The 20041-nt window shown below is 44.5% G+C and overlaps 1 protein-coding gene across 3 annotated transcripts in view; it reads right to left on the bottom strand.

Annotated features, from left to right (window-relative positions):
• The window catches only part of galnt9 (polypeptide N-acetylgalactosaminyltransferase 9), a 90349-nt gene that overhangs the window by 54516 nt on the left and 15792 nt on the right, over positions 1 to 20041 (bottom strand). For all 3 annotated transcript variants that reach the window (XM_035529542.2, XM_035529543.2, XM_081714887.1), the window contains exons 3-4: positions 10582 to 10748; positions 6213 to 6387 (exon numbers count right to left, since the gene is read on the bottom strand). In XM_035529542.2, the coding sequence (XP_035385435.1) occupies positions 6213 to 6387; positions 10582 to 10748 (342 nt within the window). The remainder of the gene's footprint in view (positions 1 to 6212; positions 6388 to 10581; positions 10749 to 20041) is intronic.

Genomic DNA, 20041 nt, shown 5'->3' with positions numbered 1-20041 from the left:
TCCAAACAAACACCACAGTCACCTGTTTACATCTTTTAATCACACGATCAAATCGTTCTTCATGTCGTCTCGTCTAGTTTATAGTCCAACATCTTGCTTCTTTTGATTAATGGGACACAACAGAGCCCAGCTCCTCGAGCACTGCCAACCTGTGGGGTTTAGCTCAAGCGTGCCTCTGACACTCAGGTGCTACTGACTAACTGGATTAGATGCCTTAGATTAGTTCTGACAAGAGCTCCAGGCCTGGATTAACTATATTAGATGCATTAGATTAGGGGTGACGGAAGCCTGGAGCTGGTCAACCCTGGATTAAAACATTTCAAGGGAAATACCATCAAACAAATTAGCCACAGTCCACTGCAAGACTCAATGACATCTAGGTTTGCATAATTGAATAAAGGTTTCATGGGAAAGTAAACTGAAATGCTCGCCACGGTTACAGCGGGGAGGACTTGTGTTTCTGTTGATTGATGCACTAGAACAGCTGGCGCCGGGACACCACCTCTGGATCAATAATTCAGTGTTCATTATGGGATAGATGCTATAGAAACAAAGCCAAATGCTAATGGAACTTTATATTTACTGTTGAAGGAGAAACAAGGGAGGGGTTTTTTTACCCAGCATTCCCGATCCCAGTCTGGGAAATCACATCTTTCTGTCTTTCGGCTTGTCCTGCTCTACCACACCTGGTTCGACTCCTCACGGCCTGTGGACTGAGTCAGAACACAAATACACACAGGAAACGGATCCTTCAGGTCTGGTCCCTGTCACCGGGTAAGATGATCTGGTGTGTGTTATGAGCTGTGCATCACTGGAGTTACATTACTCACACAGTTTGTTTTCTCATTATCCCCTATCAGCAACACACCTGAATTCAGTCTCGGAGAAACGATCACACATGAACACTCTTTTTTAATTCTTCTTAACAGAGACTAAGTGTGTAAGGAAGCGCTGTGTCTTTCTCATAACAAGGTCACTCCCCACTCAACCATCTCAGTTATCGCTCGCTGTGCCAGACTCTATTACCACAATGCCGACAATGGGGTGAATTTGCACCCAAAGCTTCTAAATCTATTTATGGCTGCAGTTCTCACACTCCCCTCAGCCGGGGAAGGGCTGCCCCTGCACAGAGTTCACAGGTTTTATACATACAGAGATGGAGGAGCTTTATTGGTTGGCGCGCTGCAACCGTAGGGGAAGATGATGAGTAAATTACAGCAAGGAGCCAAATAATAAAATACACCACTGGTGTCAGAAATATCACCTAACACATACATTTACACAGCATGCTGTTCAACATATGTGCCTACACACACACACACACACATATTTTTAGTTATTACCCATTTGTATATGAGGTGCCAAACAGAAATACATGGTGCTGGAATTACAACATAAAAGGAGAAGAGACGAGAGGAGATGAGATGAGATGAGATGAGATGAGAAGAGAAGAGAAGAGGAAGAGAAAAGAAGAGATGAGCAGAGAAGAGAAGATGAGAGGCAGGTTAAAAAGGACGAGAGAGAAAATGGACAGTGCAAAGTGCAAAGGTCAAAGTGCAAAGGTTCATATTAGCATAAGCAGATAAAACAAGCAGTGATATTAATTATCAGTACTTAACAACTGCCACACACACACACACACACACACACACACACACACACACACACACACACGCACATGCACATTCTGTGCAGGCAGGAGAGCAACGAGCCAGAATGAAAGGCCAAAGTTGCGAGTCATGAATAATCGATCATATTCAAACAAAGGCCTCCCTCGTCTGTCCATACAGTAGCAGTCCGACCCCTGGCAGCTGACCACCACACTGGGGCTCTCCAGAAAGGTCAAACGTGTCTAATAAATATCAAAGTGTTACAGACCCTATCTGTCGCCTGTTACCACAGTACAGTCACGTATGCACAAATGATAACGTCGACTTCAAATGTCCTTCACAACATGAAAAGTGCTCGACGGTATGTCCCCACATTCAGAGGACAGGTGGCACTTTTAGGTGTCAAGTAACACATTTCAAAATAAAAGCAGGTTTGTGCCTTGGCACTGCTGGCCTATTAGTCCAAGTGTGAAGATCTGACAGGTCAGGTGTCACGTTTGGGTTCCTCCTAGAGTCCTTGTTGGTTACCCTGTCTCGTGTTTTGCTTCCGTGTTTCGATTATCTCACCTGTGTCTTGTTAACCCTTGTTAGTATATGTGTGTGTGTACCCTGTGTTGTTAATTTTCAATTGCAGGTCTGTGTGAGTCCATGCCTCTATCGCGTTGGCGTGGTCTGCTAACATTATCCACGTATCCATGTTCTCTGGAGTTGGATGTACTAAACTCTGTTGTGTTTGTTCTGCCTGTGTTTCTTAGCCTGTTCATGTAGTTTGTGTTCCTGACTGTAGCCTGTTTCCCTCTTCTGTTATCGTGTGTTTGTCTCTTTTGTTTACTATGTATTCCCGGACTCTCCTCATTGGTTCACTGACCCTGGAATACAACTATGACTCTGATTACGGATTTGTCCTTAATGAATCTCGCTTTTCTCAGTGTGTACATCCACCTGGTGATCGCTCCGTGTTACATCCTGATCTTAGCATGACACAGTCACACATATCAGGTTAGAGAAGGACAAACATGTATAGCTTATTACTGACACTAATAACACAACATCTTACATTTCCTACGTTAGGCGACACATTGAGTAGTTGGATCAAGTGAGAAAAAGACTTTTATAATGTGTGTATTGATTTTCTAAACATGTAATTACTTGTTTTTTAAAGATGGTATTTTGCAGAAGAAAACAAGCTCGTGTGTGCCAAGGTTCTATTTATGACCCAATACCGTTCCTGCTTTACCACCTCTCTCTCTCTCACACACACACACACACACACAACCACAAACACTGTCCATCTTGAAACACTCTGACAGGCTGACAGGCTCCAATTAGGAAGCAATTACAGGTGGCATTATAATTTATTATGTGGTGTTCACAGGTGCCAGTCACTATGGCGACTGGAACACCTCTGGAGCTCTGTTATCCCGTAGCCTCTGCAATTCTAGAGCTAGAAAAGGCATTCTAGAATACTAACATGTGTTCTAGAATACTAACATACGTTCTAGAATGATGAAATGTAAGGGAGATGGGGTCTAGTCCTGGTGGGTACTGCCGTGTAATGCTTAACGTTGACAGTGGTGTTAAACCGTGCTGTTTTAATACACCTGAGATAGACTATATGTAACGGCCACTTGAGTGCCACAGGGCGCGGAACAGGACGCACAGAGTCCCGCGACTTTGTGAAACATTTAATAATAACATGGAACATAAAAGACAATGGTGGCACTCACACACAACATTAACAGTGAACATCAACACACACAACGCTGTCAATAAAGACCGTAACATTAACACAGGCTAGACACACATGGACATTAACATTATACTCAGACGCTAACAAACAATGACCAACAGTGAGGTACGCACTGGCGGGGGTTTAAATAGACTGGCAGGTGCGTGCCATCATAGGGGTGTGGCTACAGGCAAGTAAACCCCCCAGTCACGTGACTAGTGAGAGGGAAATGTTCCATGACAATATATCATTCAGTGCACTGAACCATTAAGGGGTTAAAACCCAAAGGCCCACCCATAACCTCACTCCCTAACCACACCCCCCCCCACCCACACCCCTAGCAATGCTCCTGAGTGACAATGAACTGAAGCCTTCTGTGGATTCCTTCTAAAGAAACACATATATTAATGCAGGTGTGACCCAGCACTGAATGGCTGTCCTAATGTTAACTTTCTTCTGCTCCACAACTCCAGCAACATTAACTTGAAAACCAATGGTCTGATATTTTTCTAACTAAGACAGTAAGTCTTACTAATATATGATCATTCACTGTTGGCCTAATCAGATTACAGTGTAGTTGTAGGAGTGGGTGTACTTAGACTACACCGACTACATCTCTAACTTTCATAAATGAGCTAAAACGTTTGTTTAGCTGGTGTTGTTAAATGTAAACTTAGAGTCTCATGCATTCTACTACAAAGTACAATTTGACCCAGATTCCATTACAACGGAGTTGGTCCACTACAAATGGCCAAACACTGTCTCTCTTCTCCTGTTTCTCACTCACACATGGTACTCATCGACTCCTGGACGTAATCTTCTTTCTTCTGTTCTTCTATTCCACAGGCAAAACGCTGTTCAATTACGGCTCAGATCAATATCAGCTCTGAACAAACACTCACGCGCCTTATCCTTGAACATGCACACTAAATGCACATTTACCATCCCCTGGCCTGAAGGACACCTCTTCTAAAACCTATTTCCTTCTGATTGGATTTTTATGTGACAGAACAAAGCAGGAATGCTCATTAATGGTTAATCCATAATTCCCAAATGGGGGGGTGATATTCCTCTAACGAGTGTCCTTAATTAGGATTCATTTCTGTCTGGGTAATAGGGTGACACAGGCTAGCAGGCTGGATGGTCTTAGCTGTCCACTGCACTCATTTGGGATAGTTAGCGTACGTGTTATTCCTTACATCAACACCTGTGTGAAACACCTGTTTGAAAAAGGAAATATGTATTTTTAAACTGAGAGGTATAATCGGATTGAAGTGTACAGATGTATTACCACACTACATTTTCAGGCATTTCAGAGTAATTTTCCTGTCTTACTGTCAGGATCAGTCCCTCCCAGGTTCCGTGGTTTCCCTGTCTTGTGTGTTTTTGTTCCGTTCCTTAGTTTCGTTTTCTCCACCCCTCGTTTGATTGCTTGCACCTGTCCCTCATTTCTACCTTTGGTTCATGTATTTAAACCCTGTCTTGATTCCTGTGTTTTTGCTGTTCATTTGAATGTGTTAATTTTAATGGTTGTATGTTTATTTCGCATGCTTGTGTTGGTTTGTACACTGTGTTTCCCAGCCCCGGTTTTTCCTAGCATCTTGTTTTAGCCGGCTTCCCCTGTTTGCTTTCATGTATCCTAGCCCTTGTCCTGTATCCCCGTACAATCCGTGTTAGCTCTTTGACCCTGGACTACGACTACGACTCTGATTCTGGATTTGCCCTGAATTAAATCTCGCTCGTTTCCGCACATGCGTCGGCCTCCTGACCGCTCAACGTTACACTTACCTGTATTACTTGTCTTATTCCTTTTTTTAGTGGTGAAGGTACTGGACTGGTAATCAGAAGGTTGCTGGTTCAAGTCCCACTACTGTCAGGTTTCCACTGTTGGGCCCCTGAGCTAGACCCTTAATCCTCAATTACTGAAGATGTGTTCAGTCATAATTGTAAGTCACTTTGGATAAAAGTGTCAGATAAATGCCATAAAAATGTAATAACTTGTCTTAGATGTTAAAATGGCTTTTATTCTCTCAGGTTGTGAATATTTCTGATAGTTTAAACTGACAGTTTAAAAAGAAACACAAACCAACAAAGACACTGCACTATAGTCACATGTTCAGTTTGGACCTTGATTACACAATACGTTTTCTCACAACACAGTAAAATTAAACAAGAAAAATATATATAATTTCTACTCTATGATTTTTTAACTACAGTCCCTGATCATGTGGTCTTGTTTACAGTTTGGAGTAGTAAGATGTGAACACGGCTTCTTAAACTCTGAGCTCTGAGCTGAACAACAAGAAGCTATTTCTGCCAGTTAAACCTTGTCATTAAGTAATGTAAAATCTAACTGTAAACATTGTGCACTTTGAGAATTAGCATAGTTAAACATCATGAATATTCATAAGCTGCTTAATACACACACGGATTTACTTATGCATCAGTTGGCCTTTACTGCTATGGAGAGTAAACAAAGAGATGCTGGTACTGATCCAAACCACTCCTGAGTCACACCGCTTCACAGAATCTACACCGAAGAACCACACACACACACATCTATCATTCTCCTGTGCTTGTGTGTATGTGTGTGTGTGTGTGTGTGTGTGTGTGTGTGTGTGTGTGCACGCGCATGCCTGAGGGCTCAGGAAAAACTAACACTGTATCCAAAATGGAGAGTATTAGATTCTCCTTGCACTGTGGATGTGCGTGCTCGTGTGGAATTAGTGATATTTCTTTATAAAATGTCCAAAATAAGTGTAAGTGTTTGAAGCACATTCAACATGAACATGAACATGAGTGGGATATAAATGCTATGTGAGCAAATTCGTTTCTGGTAGAATAAAAGGCCACACGTTATCACCCACACTCACCATGCTGTGTTGAACTCTACATGGGCATCGAAGAATCCGACCACAGCAGCTGTAGCAGCGTTCCAGCCATGCATCCGGGCCCGGATGAGCCCCTCGCGCTTGGCATTCCTCACAATCTTCACCAGGCCTGGATAACGCTTGTTCACATACTGGTCCAAATTAAACTTCAGCTCCACTGATAAAAACACAAAGGCAAAACAACATACTCAGTGACGATAAAACATTCAGTCCACACAGTGAAATCTGCAGTGTGGAACCAACTCCTAAATCCAGCTGGATGTAAATGAACACTGCAAGGCAGGATTTAACACTTCAGGCGTTAATTCAGTGCTGGCTACACTGCGAGAGCTTCTGGTCGGGAAGCAGATCTCAGTGGAGCAGATCTTTTGTTTACAGTCGAGCAAATGCATGAGTCCACTGTGGCGAATTTCCATAAAAATGGTTCTCTCCGCCACCTGTCGTAGCCTTGAGGGCAGGGCATCTGTACTCATTCACACACACACACACATTAACACACACCTACGCTCAACCACGCACCTTTTCCCATACAAAAGTAAACAAACCCACACACACACACACACACACACACACACACACACACACACACACACACACACTTGCAGGAGGGTGAGTTTGGGTTTGTGGGGTTCTTCTCTCGAAGTCTGGGAGTGATACATCTTGTGTGAGATGAGGAATTGGTGTGAAGACAGGACAGGTGTTCCCTAAAGCCAAACCAATCACACACCCCTCTGTTACTCTTACACGTCCTTCACTCCATAAACAAACAAATATCACATCAGGAAACTCAACGAGAGGGGAAAACTGGTGTTTAGACGACACAGTCTCTGCTTACACATACACACATACTGTGCCATTAGCACCACAGTGCTCCCTGTTGTAACGGTAATGACACGTTATGGCACCACAACACAGCCACAATGCAAAGCACAACAATAACTGATCTATGATAAGATTGCTGTCACGGTGAATTTTGTTCAGCAGTGAGTAATTTGCATTGTGATTCATCTGCTGTGTTGTTATGACACAAGCCTAGATGTTTATCTGAATGCTAACAACCAAAGTGCCCTTTATTTTCAACTGAGAAGGGCCAAGTACACATACCTGGGATGCAGTGTGTACTGCCCTGGTTATACATGCCCTGGGTAGGGTACTGCCCCACTGATAATACTGCCCCACTCATATGTGTGCAGGGTACTGCCCCACTGATAAGTACCCTGTGTAAGGAACTGCCCCACTGATAAGTTATGCAGCAGTGAATACTTTGGAAGAAAAACAAACTTCCATCCATCACAGCTCACCGGGAAGAAGCTGGAAGCAATGGGAAGTGGACGTGTGAAATCGAGGGGTACTGGAGGATCTGGAATGTGCCCTGTTCCTGAGAGGGGAGCTTTGGAAATCAGGCAACCTTGTTTTGTTTGATGGAGGTACAGGCGTCCGTGGCGTTCATCTGTACATCCAGAGCAGGAGCATCGTTCTCAAGTGTGTGTGTGTGCGTGTGTGTGTGTGTGTGTGTGTGAGCGTGTGTGAGTGTGTGTGTGTGTGTGTGTGTGTGTGTGAGTGTGAGTGTGTGTGTGTGTGTGTGTGTGTGTGTGAGCGTGTGTGTGTGTGTGTGTGTGTGTGTGTGAGTGTGTGTGTGAGCGTGTGTGTCTGTGTGAGTGTGTATTTGTGTATGCATGTGTGTGTGCATGTGTGCATGTGTGTGTGTGTGAGCATTTGTGTGTGCACGTGTGTGTGTGTGTATGTGTGTGTGCGCGCGAGTGTGCATGTGTGTGTGCGAGCGTGTATTTGTGTATGCATGTGTCCGCATGTGTGTGTGCACGCGTGTGTATTTGTGAGCGTGTGTGTATTTGTGTGTGTATATTAGCATGTGTGTGTGCACGTGTGTGTGTGTGTCTGTGTGCGCGAGTGTGTGTTTGTGTATGCATGTGTGTGTTTGTGTTCATGTGTGTGTATGTGAGCATGTGTGTATGCATGTGTGTGTGTTCATGTGTCTCAGTGTGTTTGGATGTGTGTGTATTTGTGTGTACATTAGCGTGAGTGTGCATGCGCGTGTGTGTGTGTGTGTGTTTCAGTGCGTTTGTGTGCGTGTGTATATTTGTGTGTGTATATTAGCATGTGTGTGTGCACGTGTGTGTGTATTTGTGAGCGTGCATTTGTGTATGTGTGTGTGTGTGTGTGTGTATGTGTGTGCATGTGTGAGTGCGTTTGTGTGTGTATACAATGAAGATGAACACGTATAGTTGTTCTGCCTGGTGAATTTTCATCTCATATTGTGGTAATGAGGTCTCACTCACTGAGGTCTGACCTTGAACGACATTACAGAAACTCTCGCTTTAAAAATGTCATCCATTTATTTGAATATAAATGCAATATCTTCTGTTTACAAGCACTTCTGTCTCCACAAATCAACTTCCAAGGTCTTCTTCAACTTGTTAAAGCTGAGATGGACCTTCTCCACATGGAAATCACGTCAATATTTCCCGTATGTCGGCCTTTGTCTCGTTGCAGACCACAGCGTAATTCTTCAGAGATGAAGCGCATGAACGGGAGGAAAGTGAGAGGGTGATAACCTCCGCGTCACAATCAGCATGTCACCATGAGTCATTCCAGCTCGGCAGCAGTGTTCTCCAAACTACGCACAATTATTGCTCCTTGAGTCGTTTTCCCCTGGAATTGACACTCCACAAGCAACGACACAGATCACTACCATGAAAAGGTCATGTAGGCATCTCGGAATATTAATGACGAGAAGACCTGGATATTAATGAGTAAGAGAAACCATGAATATTAATGACGAGAAGACCTGGATATTAATGAGTAAGAGAAACCATGAATATTAATGGATTAATGCTTGCAAAGAGTGGTGGGCCAGAATGTTAGCATGTTAGCATGTTAGCATGGAAATCTGGAGTCACAGTGGCTCATGGTGGCCGACCTGCGGGGTGTGGACAGCTGAGATAGCTCAGTTCTCTGCCGGGACTTTGACCATTTGAACGTCTCGGGTGTCTGCAGTGCAGCCAGAGACTACAGACGTGTCCGCTCAGATGACAGGGACAGGACACCAGCGGGTCTCACTCTGTTACACACCCTTGCACGGTGTATAGCATTTTAAACATTTTAAAAGAGTAGTTTGCTTAATGCCAGGATGATGTCAATAAATGTTTCCCGGCATTCGAAGAGTCAAAATCCCCCTGTGGAGAGCAGAATGTTCTGGTGCTGACTCCTGCGTGGGTCTTTTTCAGAACAGCCTCTCAGCGCCACTTTCCCTCAGTGGTCTGTGGAGACGAGGCCGTGCTCCCAGTCAGACGAGGCTGAAATGTCAGCTGGAATCCTGCTCACGCCGACGGTTCTAGAACTCTGCTTGTTGTCATGGAGGCATGAAGGTGCGGAACACACAAAACCGCAACAATGCCTGAATCGCCACGGCGACTACAAACAACAGTTCCACTGGAGGGCAAAAGATTACTCTGTTTTATTTCTGTGGATTGTTTTAGTGCTCGACTGTGCTGGAGATTTCTGCCCTACGGGTGTGCTTTCTCTCTCTTCCGCACTGTGCCTCTTTCTCATTCTGCTGTTCCTTGCTTTTTGGAATGGTTTTTTTATTGCATTCACAGCCATACACACACACACAAACACGGACACACACAAAGAAAACAAAATGATGCAAACCGCTCAAAAAATAGGAAACCTGTATACTTATATTAGGTTTATGTTGAGTGAGTGTCTAACGCAATTAAGTCAATGTAGTTAAAAGCGTAACAGAGTTTGTACAATAGTAATAATGTGTCTACAGAACCCTAAGCCTCTGTTTACAGTACTTAGACTGAACTCATCTGGATTCACCACAGCGATAAAGCATTATGGGAAATCTAGTTTGCTGAGTCATGACTCGTGACAGATCTGATTGGACAGCTTGGCTAAAATAGGCTGGTAACTAGATGCAGAGGTTTCCGGCATCCCTGTGCTGCTGGGGATGTCTCAGTGCTCACGTTTCACATCAGGTTGATATGAACATAAATCCTTCTGACCTGCTCTGTGGTTTTCTCATTATCACACTTTTCACAGGATGTTTAAGTCTGATAAAGACTTAAAGATTTAAAGATTCAAAGATTTAAAGACTTAAAGATTTAAAGACTGCACAAAAGCAGCAGTCCCTTCAGGATCAGATGTTGTTCGGATAGAAACAAGGAGACAGAACTTTCCCCCAACAACACTCTAATTTGCAAAAGAAAGAATGAAGGCCATTAATTATCAGTTAATGCAAATTCATTTACACAATTCTAACTGACCACTTTTGGCTTTAGCTGAGTATTAGCAATGTCGTCTGTACGTCGGTCTGTGTGTTTACCGCTATCGCTGTTGTCGTCCACAAGAATGATCTCTTTGAGCAGGTGAGCGGGGGTGTGGTTGACCACACTGTGGACAGAGCGCAGAATGACGGACAGGGCTTCGTTCACGAAGATGAAGACCACAGCGATCTGTGGCAGGTCATCACGGTACGTCATCTGTTTACACCTGTGCGGGAGAGAGAAGGGAGTCATGAGCGCCTACAACACCGCAGACAGGACAGTGGAAACCTCCAGCGAACCTGCCCCAAAACCTGGCAACCCAGGTTCCTTCAAACTGGAGATGAATGAAACATTTGAAACTAACTAATTATTACAAATATCTGTGCATATCGAGTTAAATAGCGATAGTGAGTTTCCTTTTAATGAAATTCTCAACTACCGTTTCCCATGTAGAAGAACGTCTTTCAGCGAGTGAACAGCAAGTTAATGCAACTGGAGAATGTCAGTGATGGTATCTAAGGGATACCAGGCATCTGTATTTTGTAGTCAGGCCCTGTTTCATGTAGCAGATTGCTGAGGGCCCTGATGACGTGTGTTAGACACAAGCAAATAAATGTTCCTCATCACAATCACTGCTAACACACAGCTGCCCTCTTACTGATTACACTTCCCTTGAAATGGCGCCATGGTAACTGAGGCTCTGGAAGACTGATTGGAATTTGATTCCAAGCCTCTGTTTTCAATGAGCCATTTAGTAGAGTAAAACAGAACATGGATAAAGTTTGGAGAGCTGTGTAAACTCCAAAGTGCACAGTCCCTAATAACACACTATGTAAATGAACGTAATTGGTCGTAAACCAGAAATAACCCGAATGCAGCTCCTTTTATCAGCTAAGTAAGCAAGAGACTCGAAAATAAGTGTGCAAGGCTTTCTAATCTGTCAATTTTTTTTGTGCAACGTGACGCTGACTGCACACACATACACTGAGTCTCCAGATTCCTATAGCAACCATAGGCGCTCAACCCCATCCCCCGCTATAGGGCCTGGTCCTCAGCAGTGCCACAAACTAGCACTCCTCTGTCTGCTCTGGAAATCAGCTACTGTAATATGCCTTAAGACTGTGAGGCTCAGGAAAAAGGTTATATTTCTAACAGTGTGATTAGAAACCCTACGATTGACATTTATCAGATGAAAATGTTCAGTGTTCTAATAGAATTGCGTGTTGTGAAGAAAAAGAAAAAACAAACATTAATAAAAGACTGGAAATCAATAACACCTATTTCTGTCTGTGAGCACTGAAGTAGAAGCCAACAGGAACAACTGGTGTGCAACCAAACTGATTTCAGACTGAACTCAGGCAGAACGCAGACCAAATTCAGACTGAACTCAAATTGCCCTCATGGGCAGATGACACAGACCAATAGATCCATGCATGATTTATGAGTTTCCTGTCAATGTTATGAACTATAGTGAGTATCTATGGCGTATAGTGAGTATCTATGGTGTATAGTGAGTATCTATGGTATATAGTCTGTAATTAGGGTCTTCCTACATATTAAAAATGTTGAACATAATAAATAACTGGGCCTTTTGGTACCATGAGGATTTATTATTCAATTCTGCAGTAGGCATGCACACACACACACACACATTTGACCTGATAACACAGATGACCAGCTTGTGTCAACTGCAAAATGAGGGGGTTAAAGAAAGTTTCCTCGAGGTAAATTAAAGTTCAAAGTGTTCATCATGTTATTACTGGAATAATGAAAATTATGTTTTGTGACTCCACTAGATAAAACGAAGGCAATGTGTTTTCTGTAATAATCACGGTAATCTCTGTAATAATCACTGTGTTCTCCATAACACTCACTGTGTTCTCCATAACACTCACTGTGTTCTCTGTAATACTGCACTCATACAAAATAAAACTGGTTTGTATTTTTGCTGTTCTGGTTTGTATTTTTGCTGTTTACTGTATTTTAAATCCAAATCCAAAATAAATAATTATTTAAATTTTTATTAAAATGATTAAACCTCAAATCCACTATAGTGGAGGTTAACAAAATAAATACAGTTTTCCTCAAAATTTTTTAGGTGTCTTACTGAATAGTCCAAGTGTCTTACTGAAGGGTCTAGGAGTCTTACTGAAAGGTCCGGGAATCTTGCTGCACTGTTCTTCCAGTGACTGGATCAGTATTGCTGCATTTATAATCCTCAAGTCTAGAAAACATCTATATTGTTTTGTTTGAGCATTTTGCACTGTGCTTTCTGGCTGTACACACACAGTGCCCTGTTTAAGTGTGTGTGGTGTTTCAGACACATCCAAAATTTGACCTGAGATAGCAGAGATTTTCTGCTGGGGGCGTCAAAATCCCCCTGTGGAGAGCAGAATGTTCTGGTGCTGACTCCTGCGTGGGTCTTTTTCAGAACAGCCTCTCAGCGCCACTTTCCCTCAGTGGTCTGTGGAGACGAGGCCGTGCTCCCAGTCAGACGAGGCTGAAATGTCAGCTGGAATCCTGCTCACGCCGACGGTTCTAGAACTCTGCTTGTTGTCATGGAGGCATGAAGGTGCGGAACACACAAAACCGCAACAATGCCTGAATCGCCACGGCGACTACAAACAACAGTTCCACTGGAGGGCAAAAGATTACTCTGTTTTATTTTTGTGGATTGTTTTAGTGCTCGACTGTGCTGGAGATTTCTGCCCTACGGGTGTGCTTTTTATTGCTTTCACAACCACACACACACACACACACACACACACACCATACACACACACACACACACCACACACACACACACACACCACACACACACACACACACACACACACACACACACACAAACACACACACACACACACACACACACACACACACACACCATACACACACACACACAACAAACATTTGCTACTGCCATTGATTTGATGGATTTCTTACATTTAAAACAGATTTTTGGAAACCAGTCTTTGAATCTGGGCACAGGGGAAAATGGCAGTGATTTTGTAGCCATTCCATAAAGAGCAGCTGTAGAAGGCATTAAGCACAGACCACTAGAGAAACACAAACGCGGAAGAGCCCCTGACTGAATTATCCACTATATGTAGCTGAAATTTTAAATATTGAAAGCAACACATTTTCCCACCAATGCCACAAAAGAGATTGTGTAAGATTTCTTAATTCTTTTGAAGATTTTGTGAGAGATGTGATCAGTTTCACATGCACTCATGACGGTATAACCACAATTACATCAGTGGTCTAATAAGACACTGAATTAAAACACTGAGTCTGGTCACTGGTACAGAGACAAACAGGGATGAAGAAAAGAGCGAGAGAGGGAGAGAGAAATTGAGAGAAGGGGAGAGAGAGAGAGAAATGTAGGCATGTTCATACTCTTCATAATGACCCAACAGTGCTCAGGTCAATTATTTGCAGAGTTGGAGTGAGGGATAGGGTTTAGGGTTAGGGTTAGGGTCAGGGTTATGTTAGGGTTATGGTTAGGGTTAAGTTAGGGTTACGGTTATGGTTAGGGTTAGGGTTAAATTAGGGTTACGGTTATGGTTAGGGTTAGGGTTAAGGGTGAGGGTTAGGGTCAGGGTGAGGGTTAGGGTCAGGATTAGGTTAGGGTAAGGGTTAGGGTTAGGGTTAAGGGTTAGGAGTAAGGTCTGGGTTAGGGTCAGGGTCAGGGTGAGGGTTAGGTTAGGATTAGGGTTAAGGGTTAGGAGTAAGGTCTGGGTTAGGGTTAGGGTTAGGGTCAGGGTGAGGGTTAGGTTAGGATTAGGGTTAAGGGTTAGGAGTAAGGTCTGGGTTAGGGTTAAGGTTAGGGTTAAGGTCAGGGTCAGGGTGAGGGTTAGGTTAGGGTTAGGGTTAAGGGTTAGGGTCAGGATTAGGTTAGGGTAAGGGTTAGGGACAGGGCTAAGGGTAAGGGTCAGGGTCAGGATTAGGGTTAGGGTTATGGGTTAGGAGTAAGGTCTGGGTTAGGGTTAGGATTAAGGTTAGGGTTAAGGGTAAATTCAGTGATAGGGTTCATATTTTGTGAAAATATTGCAAAGGTATATGGTTACACGTGTATTATAAATAAACATAGCTAATCACACTGCTGTAATCTCACATGACAGCCACTTGTTGGACACATGTCAGTGACCGGCTACGATCACTTTGGTATCAACAGAGAGACGAGCTAGACCATCCTGCAGAGCAGAAACAGTGCAGCCCCGTGTCCTAACCATGGACAGGCAGGTCTCTGCCAAAGGACAACACCTTCTTAAGGGACTATTGTTGGTGGTGGTGTTTTCTCCCCACACTCAATAGACTGCTTGGTTCTCAGACACTAACCCAAATCAACGCTAAAATGATGGCTACATTTCATGTGTGCTCACTTATGTAGTGATTTTATAGCCAGGAGGTTTAGGTCCCCCTCATGTCAAGCATTTTAAATTCCCCTATTCCTGCCACAAAAGTGTGCGTCTTCACAGATGACTGGACACTCAGAACACCGTTATCACCGTCCCTCTAAAAACGTCAGTCTTCAATCACCGTGACGACTGGGTGATGGGACAGAACACAGCCATCCCAGGACCTCTCAAATCTGACGCTAGCAAGAGTTGCCCCCCCCCGACACCCCACACCCCACACACACACGATGTTTCTTTTCATCACCTTCTCTTCATTTCTTTTTCTGCACACACGCTTGCATATGACTACTGGCCTGGCAGCAGGTGGAAGTGACACATTCTCCCAGGAAGTGAGACACTCTCTTAGGAAGAGGCAGCAGTGTGGGGTTTGAGCTGCACTAGCAGTAAAAGCAGCAGACGGAACTCAGCATGGGCCACTGCACTCTTCACCACAGATCAGTCCAACACTGCTTCACACCAACGGCGTGCCAATGCACTCTGTGTGTGTGTGTGTGTGTGTGTGCGTGTGTGTGCGTGCATGTTTGTTGTAATTTGTTGTGTTCATAGGCAGTGGAACAACTGGCATATATAGAAGTATTAATATAGTAATCAGCCACAGGAGGATGCCCCCCCCCGCCTCTGAGTCTCGGTTCCTCTCCAGGTTTCTTCCTCGTGCTCCAGGGAGTTTTTCTTCACCACTGTCACGCTTGTCTTGCTCACTGGGGGCTTGGACTCTGACATTTGTAAAGCTGCTTTGTGACAACATCTGTTGTAAAGAGCGCTATAGAAATACATTTGACTTGACTAGACATTGAGCTACCCTAACCACTTCATTGGGAACACCTAGCTTGTATCTTACAGGTGCATTTTAAAGGTGAATAATAACAGACTGTGTCCCATCTGCTAGGCACCATAGGCCCTGTTCATCACTGGTCACTTTCTGACCGTAGGACCTCTTGTGTACAGATATGGTTTGGGAGGTGCGCCAGGGTCAACGCAGCAGTGCCCCTGGCATGGTAACGACTCATCCGTGGGTGTTGTGCTAGTATGTGTGAATCATGCACAGCAGTGGGGCTGGAGTTTGTATATGTGTCAGTCACTGATGGGCCAAGACTGGTCAGTCACTCAAAAATAGACAACCACAGCAAAGAGCTGAGCTGAGCTGAGATGAACTGAGTTGAGTTGAGTTGAGCTGACCTGAACTGGACTGAGCTGAGTTGAACTGAATTGGGCTGAGTTGAGTTGAGCTGAACTGATGCAATGACATCGTCCATGTCTACCCTGACTGTTAACTTTAAACACAGTTACAAATTAAGCTTCACTTAAAATGCATTTGTCATTTAACAGTTGTTAAGGGTGATATTAGTGTCTGTCCAGGGGTACATCCCCCCGTTCAACACCTGACAATAACATCTATAATAACATTATCTCTCATCTGTGTTCAGCATGACATAATAAAGTTTTAAATCATATCAGCATCTGCTATAGACTTCATGAGGAACTGGGTAAATAGCAAGATTATTTGTTTTTATGTCTTGGCTTCAATGGCTCTTAATTTCTGTATTACATTTTAACAGAATGATATGATCTTACATACTGATCTCTGCAAACAAGACTTTAATCTCTTCGCTCAGGAAGTTGCTTTATTTACTGTTAGTATAACACTTCACATAAGGTGCGAGACTCAGACTACAGCTACTGGTCTGGCATTACAGGAGAGGTAGGAAGCAGGTGGAGGGAAGCTGCTGTTAGGAAGCAGGTGGAGGGAAGCTGGTGTTAGGAAGCAGGTGGAGGGAAGCTGCTGTTAGGAAGCAGGTGGAGGGAAGCTGCTGTTAGGAAGCAGGTGGAGGGAAGCTGGTGTTAGGAAGCAGGTGGAGGGAAGCTGCTGTTAGGAAGCAGGTGGAGGGAAGCTGCTGTTAGGAAGCAGGTGGAGCTCCAGAGACTCGTCAAACTGACAACTAACCTGAGAACAGATTCTGGGGGTAAAACAAGGGTGACATGCAGAGCAGAGGGGCAACAGGGGGAAGGGCAACAATGGGGGTAACAGTGATGGGGGTAACAATGGTGGGGGGGCAACAGTAGTGGGGGAAACAGTGGTGGGAGGAACAGCAGTGGTGTGGGGGTTACAATGTTGGAAGAGGCAACCTAACCCTAACCCTAACCCTAACCCCTAACCCTAACCCTAACTCTAACCCTAACCCTAACCCTAACCCTAACCCTAACCCTAACCCCTAACCCTAACCCTAACTCTAACCCTAACCCTAAGTTACAATGTTGGAAGGGGCAACCTAACCCTAACCCTAACCCTAACCCTAACCCTAACCCTAAATTACAATGTTGGAAGGGGCAACCTAACCCTAACTCTAACCCTAACCCTAACCCTAACCCTAACCCTAACCTAACCCTAACCCTAACCCTAACCCTAACCTAACTCTAACCCTAACCCTAACCCTAACTCTAACCCTAACCTAACCCTAACCCTAACCCAAACTCTAACCCGAACCCTAACCCTAACCCTAACCCTAACTCTAACCCTAACCCTAACGCTAACCCTAACCCAAACTCTAACCCTAACCCCTAACCCTAACCCCTAACCCAAACTCTAACCCTAACCCTAACCCCTAACCCAAACTCCAACCCTAACCCTAACTCTAACCCTAACCCTAACTCTAACCCTAACCCTAACCCAACAGTAGTAGGGGCAACAGTGGTGGGAGGAACAGCAGTGGTGTGGGGGTTACAATGTTGGAAAGGGCAACCTAACCCTAACCCTAACCCTAACCTAACCCTAACCCTAACCCTAACTCTAACCCTAACCGTAACTCTAACCCTAACCCTAACCCTAACTCTAACCCTAACCCTAACCCTAACTCTAACCCTAACTCTAACCCTAACCCTAACTCTAACCCTCACCCTAACCCTAACCCTAACCTAACCCTAACCTAACCCTAACCCTAACCCCTAACCCCTAACCCTAACCTAACCCTAACGCTAATCTAACCCTAACCCCTAACCCCTAACCCTAACTCTAACCTAACCCTAACCCTAACCCTAACCCCTAACCCTAACTCTAACCCTAACCTTAACCTAACCCTAACTCTAACCTAACCCTAACCTTAACCCCCAACCCTAACCTTAACCTAACCCTAACCCTGACCCCTAACCCCTAACCCTAACTCTAACGCTAACCCTAACCCCTAACCCTAACCCTAACCTAACCCTAACCCTAACTCTAAACTAACCCTAACCCCTAACCCTAACTCTAACCTAACCCTAACTCTAACCTAACCCCTAACCCCTAACCCTAACTCTAACCTAACCCTAACCCTAACCCCTAACCCAAACTCTAACCCTAACCCTAACCTGAACCCTAACCCTAACTCTAACCCTAACCCTAACCCCTAACCCAAACTCTAACCCTAACCCTAACCCCTAACCCTAACCCCTAACCCAAACTCTAACCCTAACCCTAACCCCTAACCCAAACTCTAACCCTAACCCTAACTCTAACCCTAACCCTAACCCTAACTCTAACCCTAACCCTAACCCAACAGTAGTGGGGGCAACAGTGGTGGGAGGAACAGCAGTGGTGTGGGGGTTACAATGTTGGAAAGGGCAACCTAACCCTAACCCTAACCCTAACCTAACCTAACCCTAACCCTAACCCCTAACCCTAACTCTAACCCTAACCGTAACTCTAACCCTAACTCTAACCCTAACCCTAACCCTAACCCTAACCCTAACTCTAACCCTAACTCTAACCTAACCCTAACCCTAACTCTAACCCTAACCCTAACTCTAACCTAACCCTAACCCTAACCCCAGCCCGTAACCCTAACTCTAACCTAACTCTAACCCTAACCCTATCTCTAGAACTACATACAGATATACTTACATTTATGAGCAGTTTTCTTTTTTTTTGTTAAATGAGTATCTAACCCTAACCCTAACCCTAACCCTAACCCTAACCCCTAACCCCTAACCCAAACTCTAACCCTAACCCTAACCCCTAACCCAAACTCTAACCCTAACCCTAACCCTAACCCTAACTCTAACCCTAACCCTAACCCTAACCCAACAGTAGTGGGGGCAACAGTGGTGGGAGGAACAGCAGTGGTGTGGGGGTTACAATGTTGGAAAGGGCAACCTAACCCTAACCCTAACCCTAACCTAACCCTAACCCTAACCCTAACCCCTAACCCTAACTCTAACCCTAACCGTAACTCTAATCCTAACTCTAACCCTAACCCTAACTCTAACCCTAACCCTAACCCTAACTCTAACCCTAACCTAACCCTAACCCCTAACCCCTAACCCTAACTCTAACCTAACCCTAACTCTAACCTAACCCTAACCCCTAACCCTAACCCCAACCCCTAACCCTAACTCTAACCTAACCCTAACCCTAACCCCTAACCCTAACTCTAACCCTAACCTTAACCTAACCCTAACTCTAACCTAACCCTAACCTTAACCCCCAACCCTAACCTTAACCTAACCCTGACCCCTAACCCCTAACCCTAACTCTAACCCTAACCCTAACCCTAACCCTAACCTAACCCTAACTCTAAACTAACCCTAACCCCTAACCCTAACTCTAACCTAACCCTAACCCTAACTCTAACCTAACCCCTAACCCCTAACCCTAACTCTAACCTAACCCTAACCCTAACCCCTAACCCAAACTCTAACCCTAACCCTAACCCTAACCTGAACCCTAACCCTAACCCTAACTCTAACCCTAACCCTAACCCTAACCCCTAACCCAAACTCTAGCCCTAACCCTAACCCCTAACCCAAACTCTAACCCTAACCCTAACCCCTAACCCAAACTCTAACCCTAACCCTAACTCTAACCCTAACCCTAACCCTAACCCTAACTCTAACCCTAACCCTAACCCAACAGTAGTGGGGGCAACAGTGGTGGGAGGAACAGCAGTGGTGTGGGGGTTACAATGTTGGAAAGGGCAACCTAACCCTAACCCTAACCCTAACCTAACCCTAACCCTAACCCTAACCCTAACCCCTAACCCTAACTCTAACCCTAACCGTAACTCTAACCCTAACTCTAACCCTAACCCTAACTCTAACCCTAACCCTAACCCTAACTCTAACCCTA

This window comes from Electrophorus electricus, chromosome 5 (genome assembly GCF_041902795.1).
Source record: "Electrophorus electricus isolate QZ-2024a chromosome 5, ASM4190279v1, whole genome shotgun sequence".
In the NCBI taxonomy this organism is placed as follows: Eukaryota; Metazoa; Chordata; class Actinopteri; order Gymnotiformes; family Gymnotidae; genus Electrophorus; species Electrophorus electricus.
The sequence above is the reverse complement of the archived record's forward strand: the minus strand, read 5'-3'. Positions and strand labels throughout refer to the sequence as shown.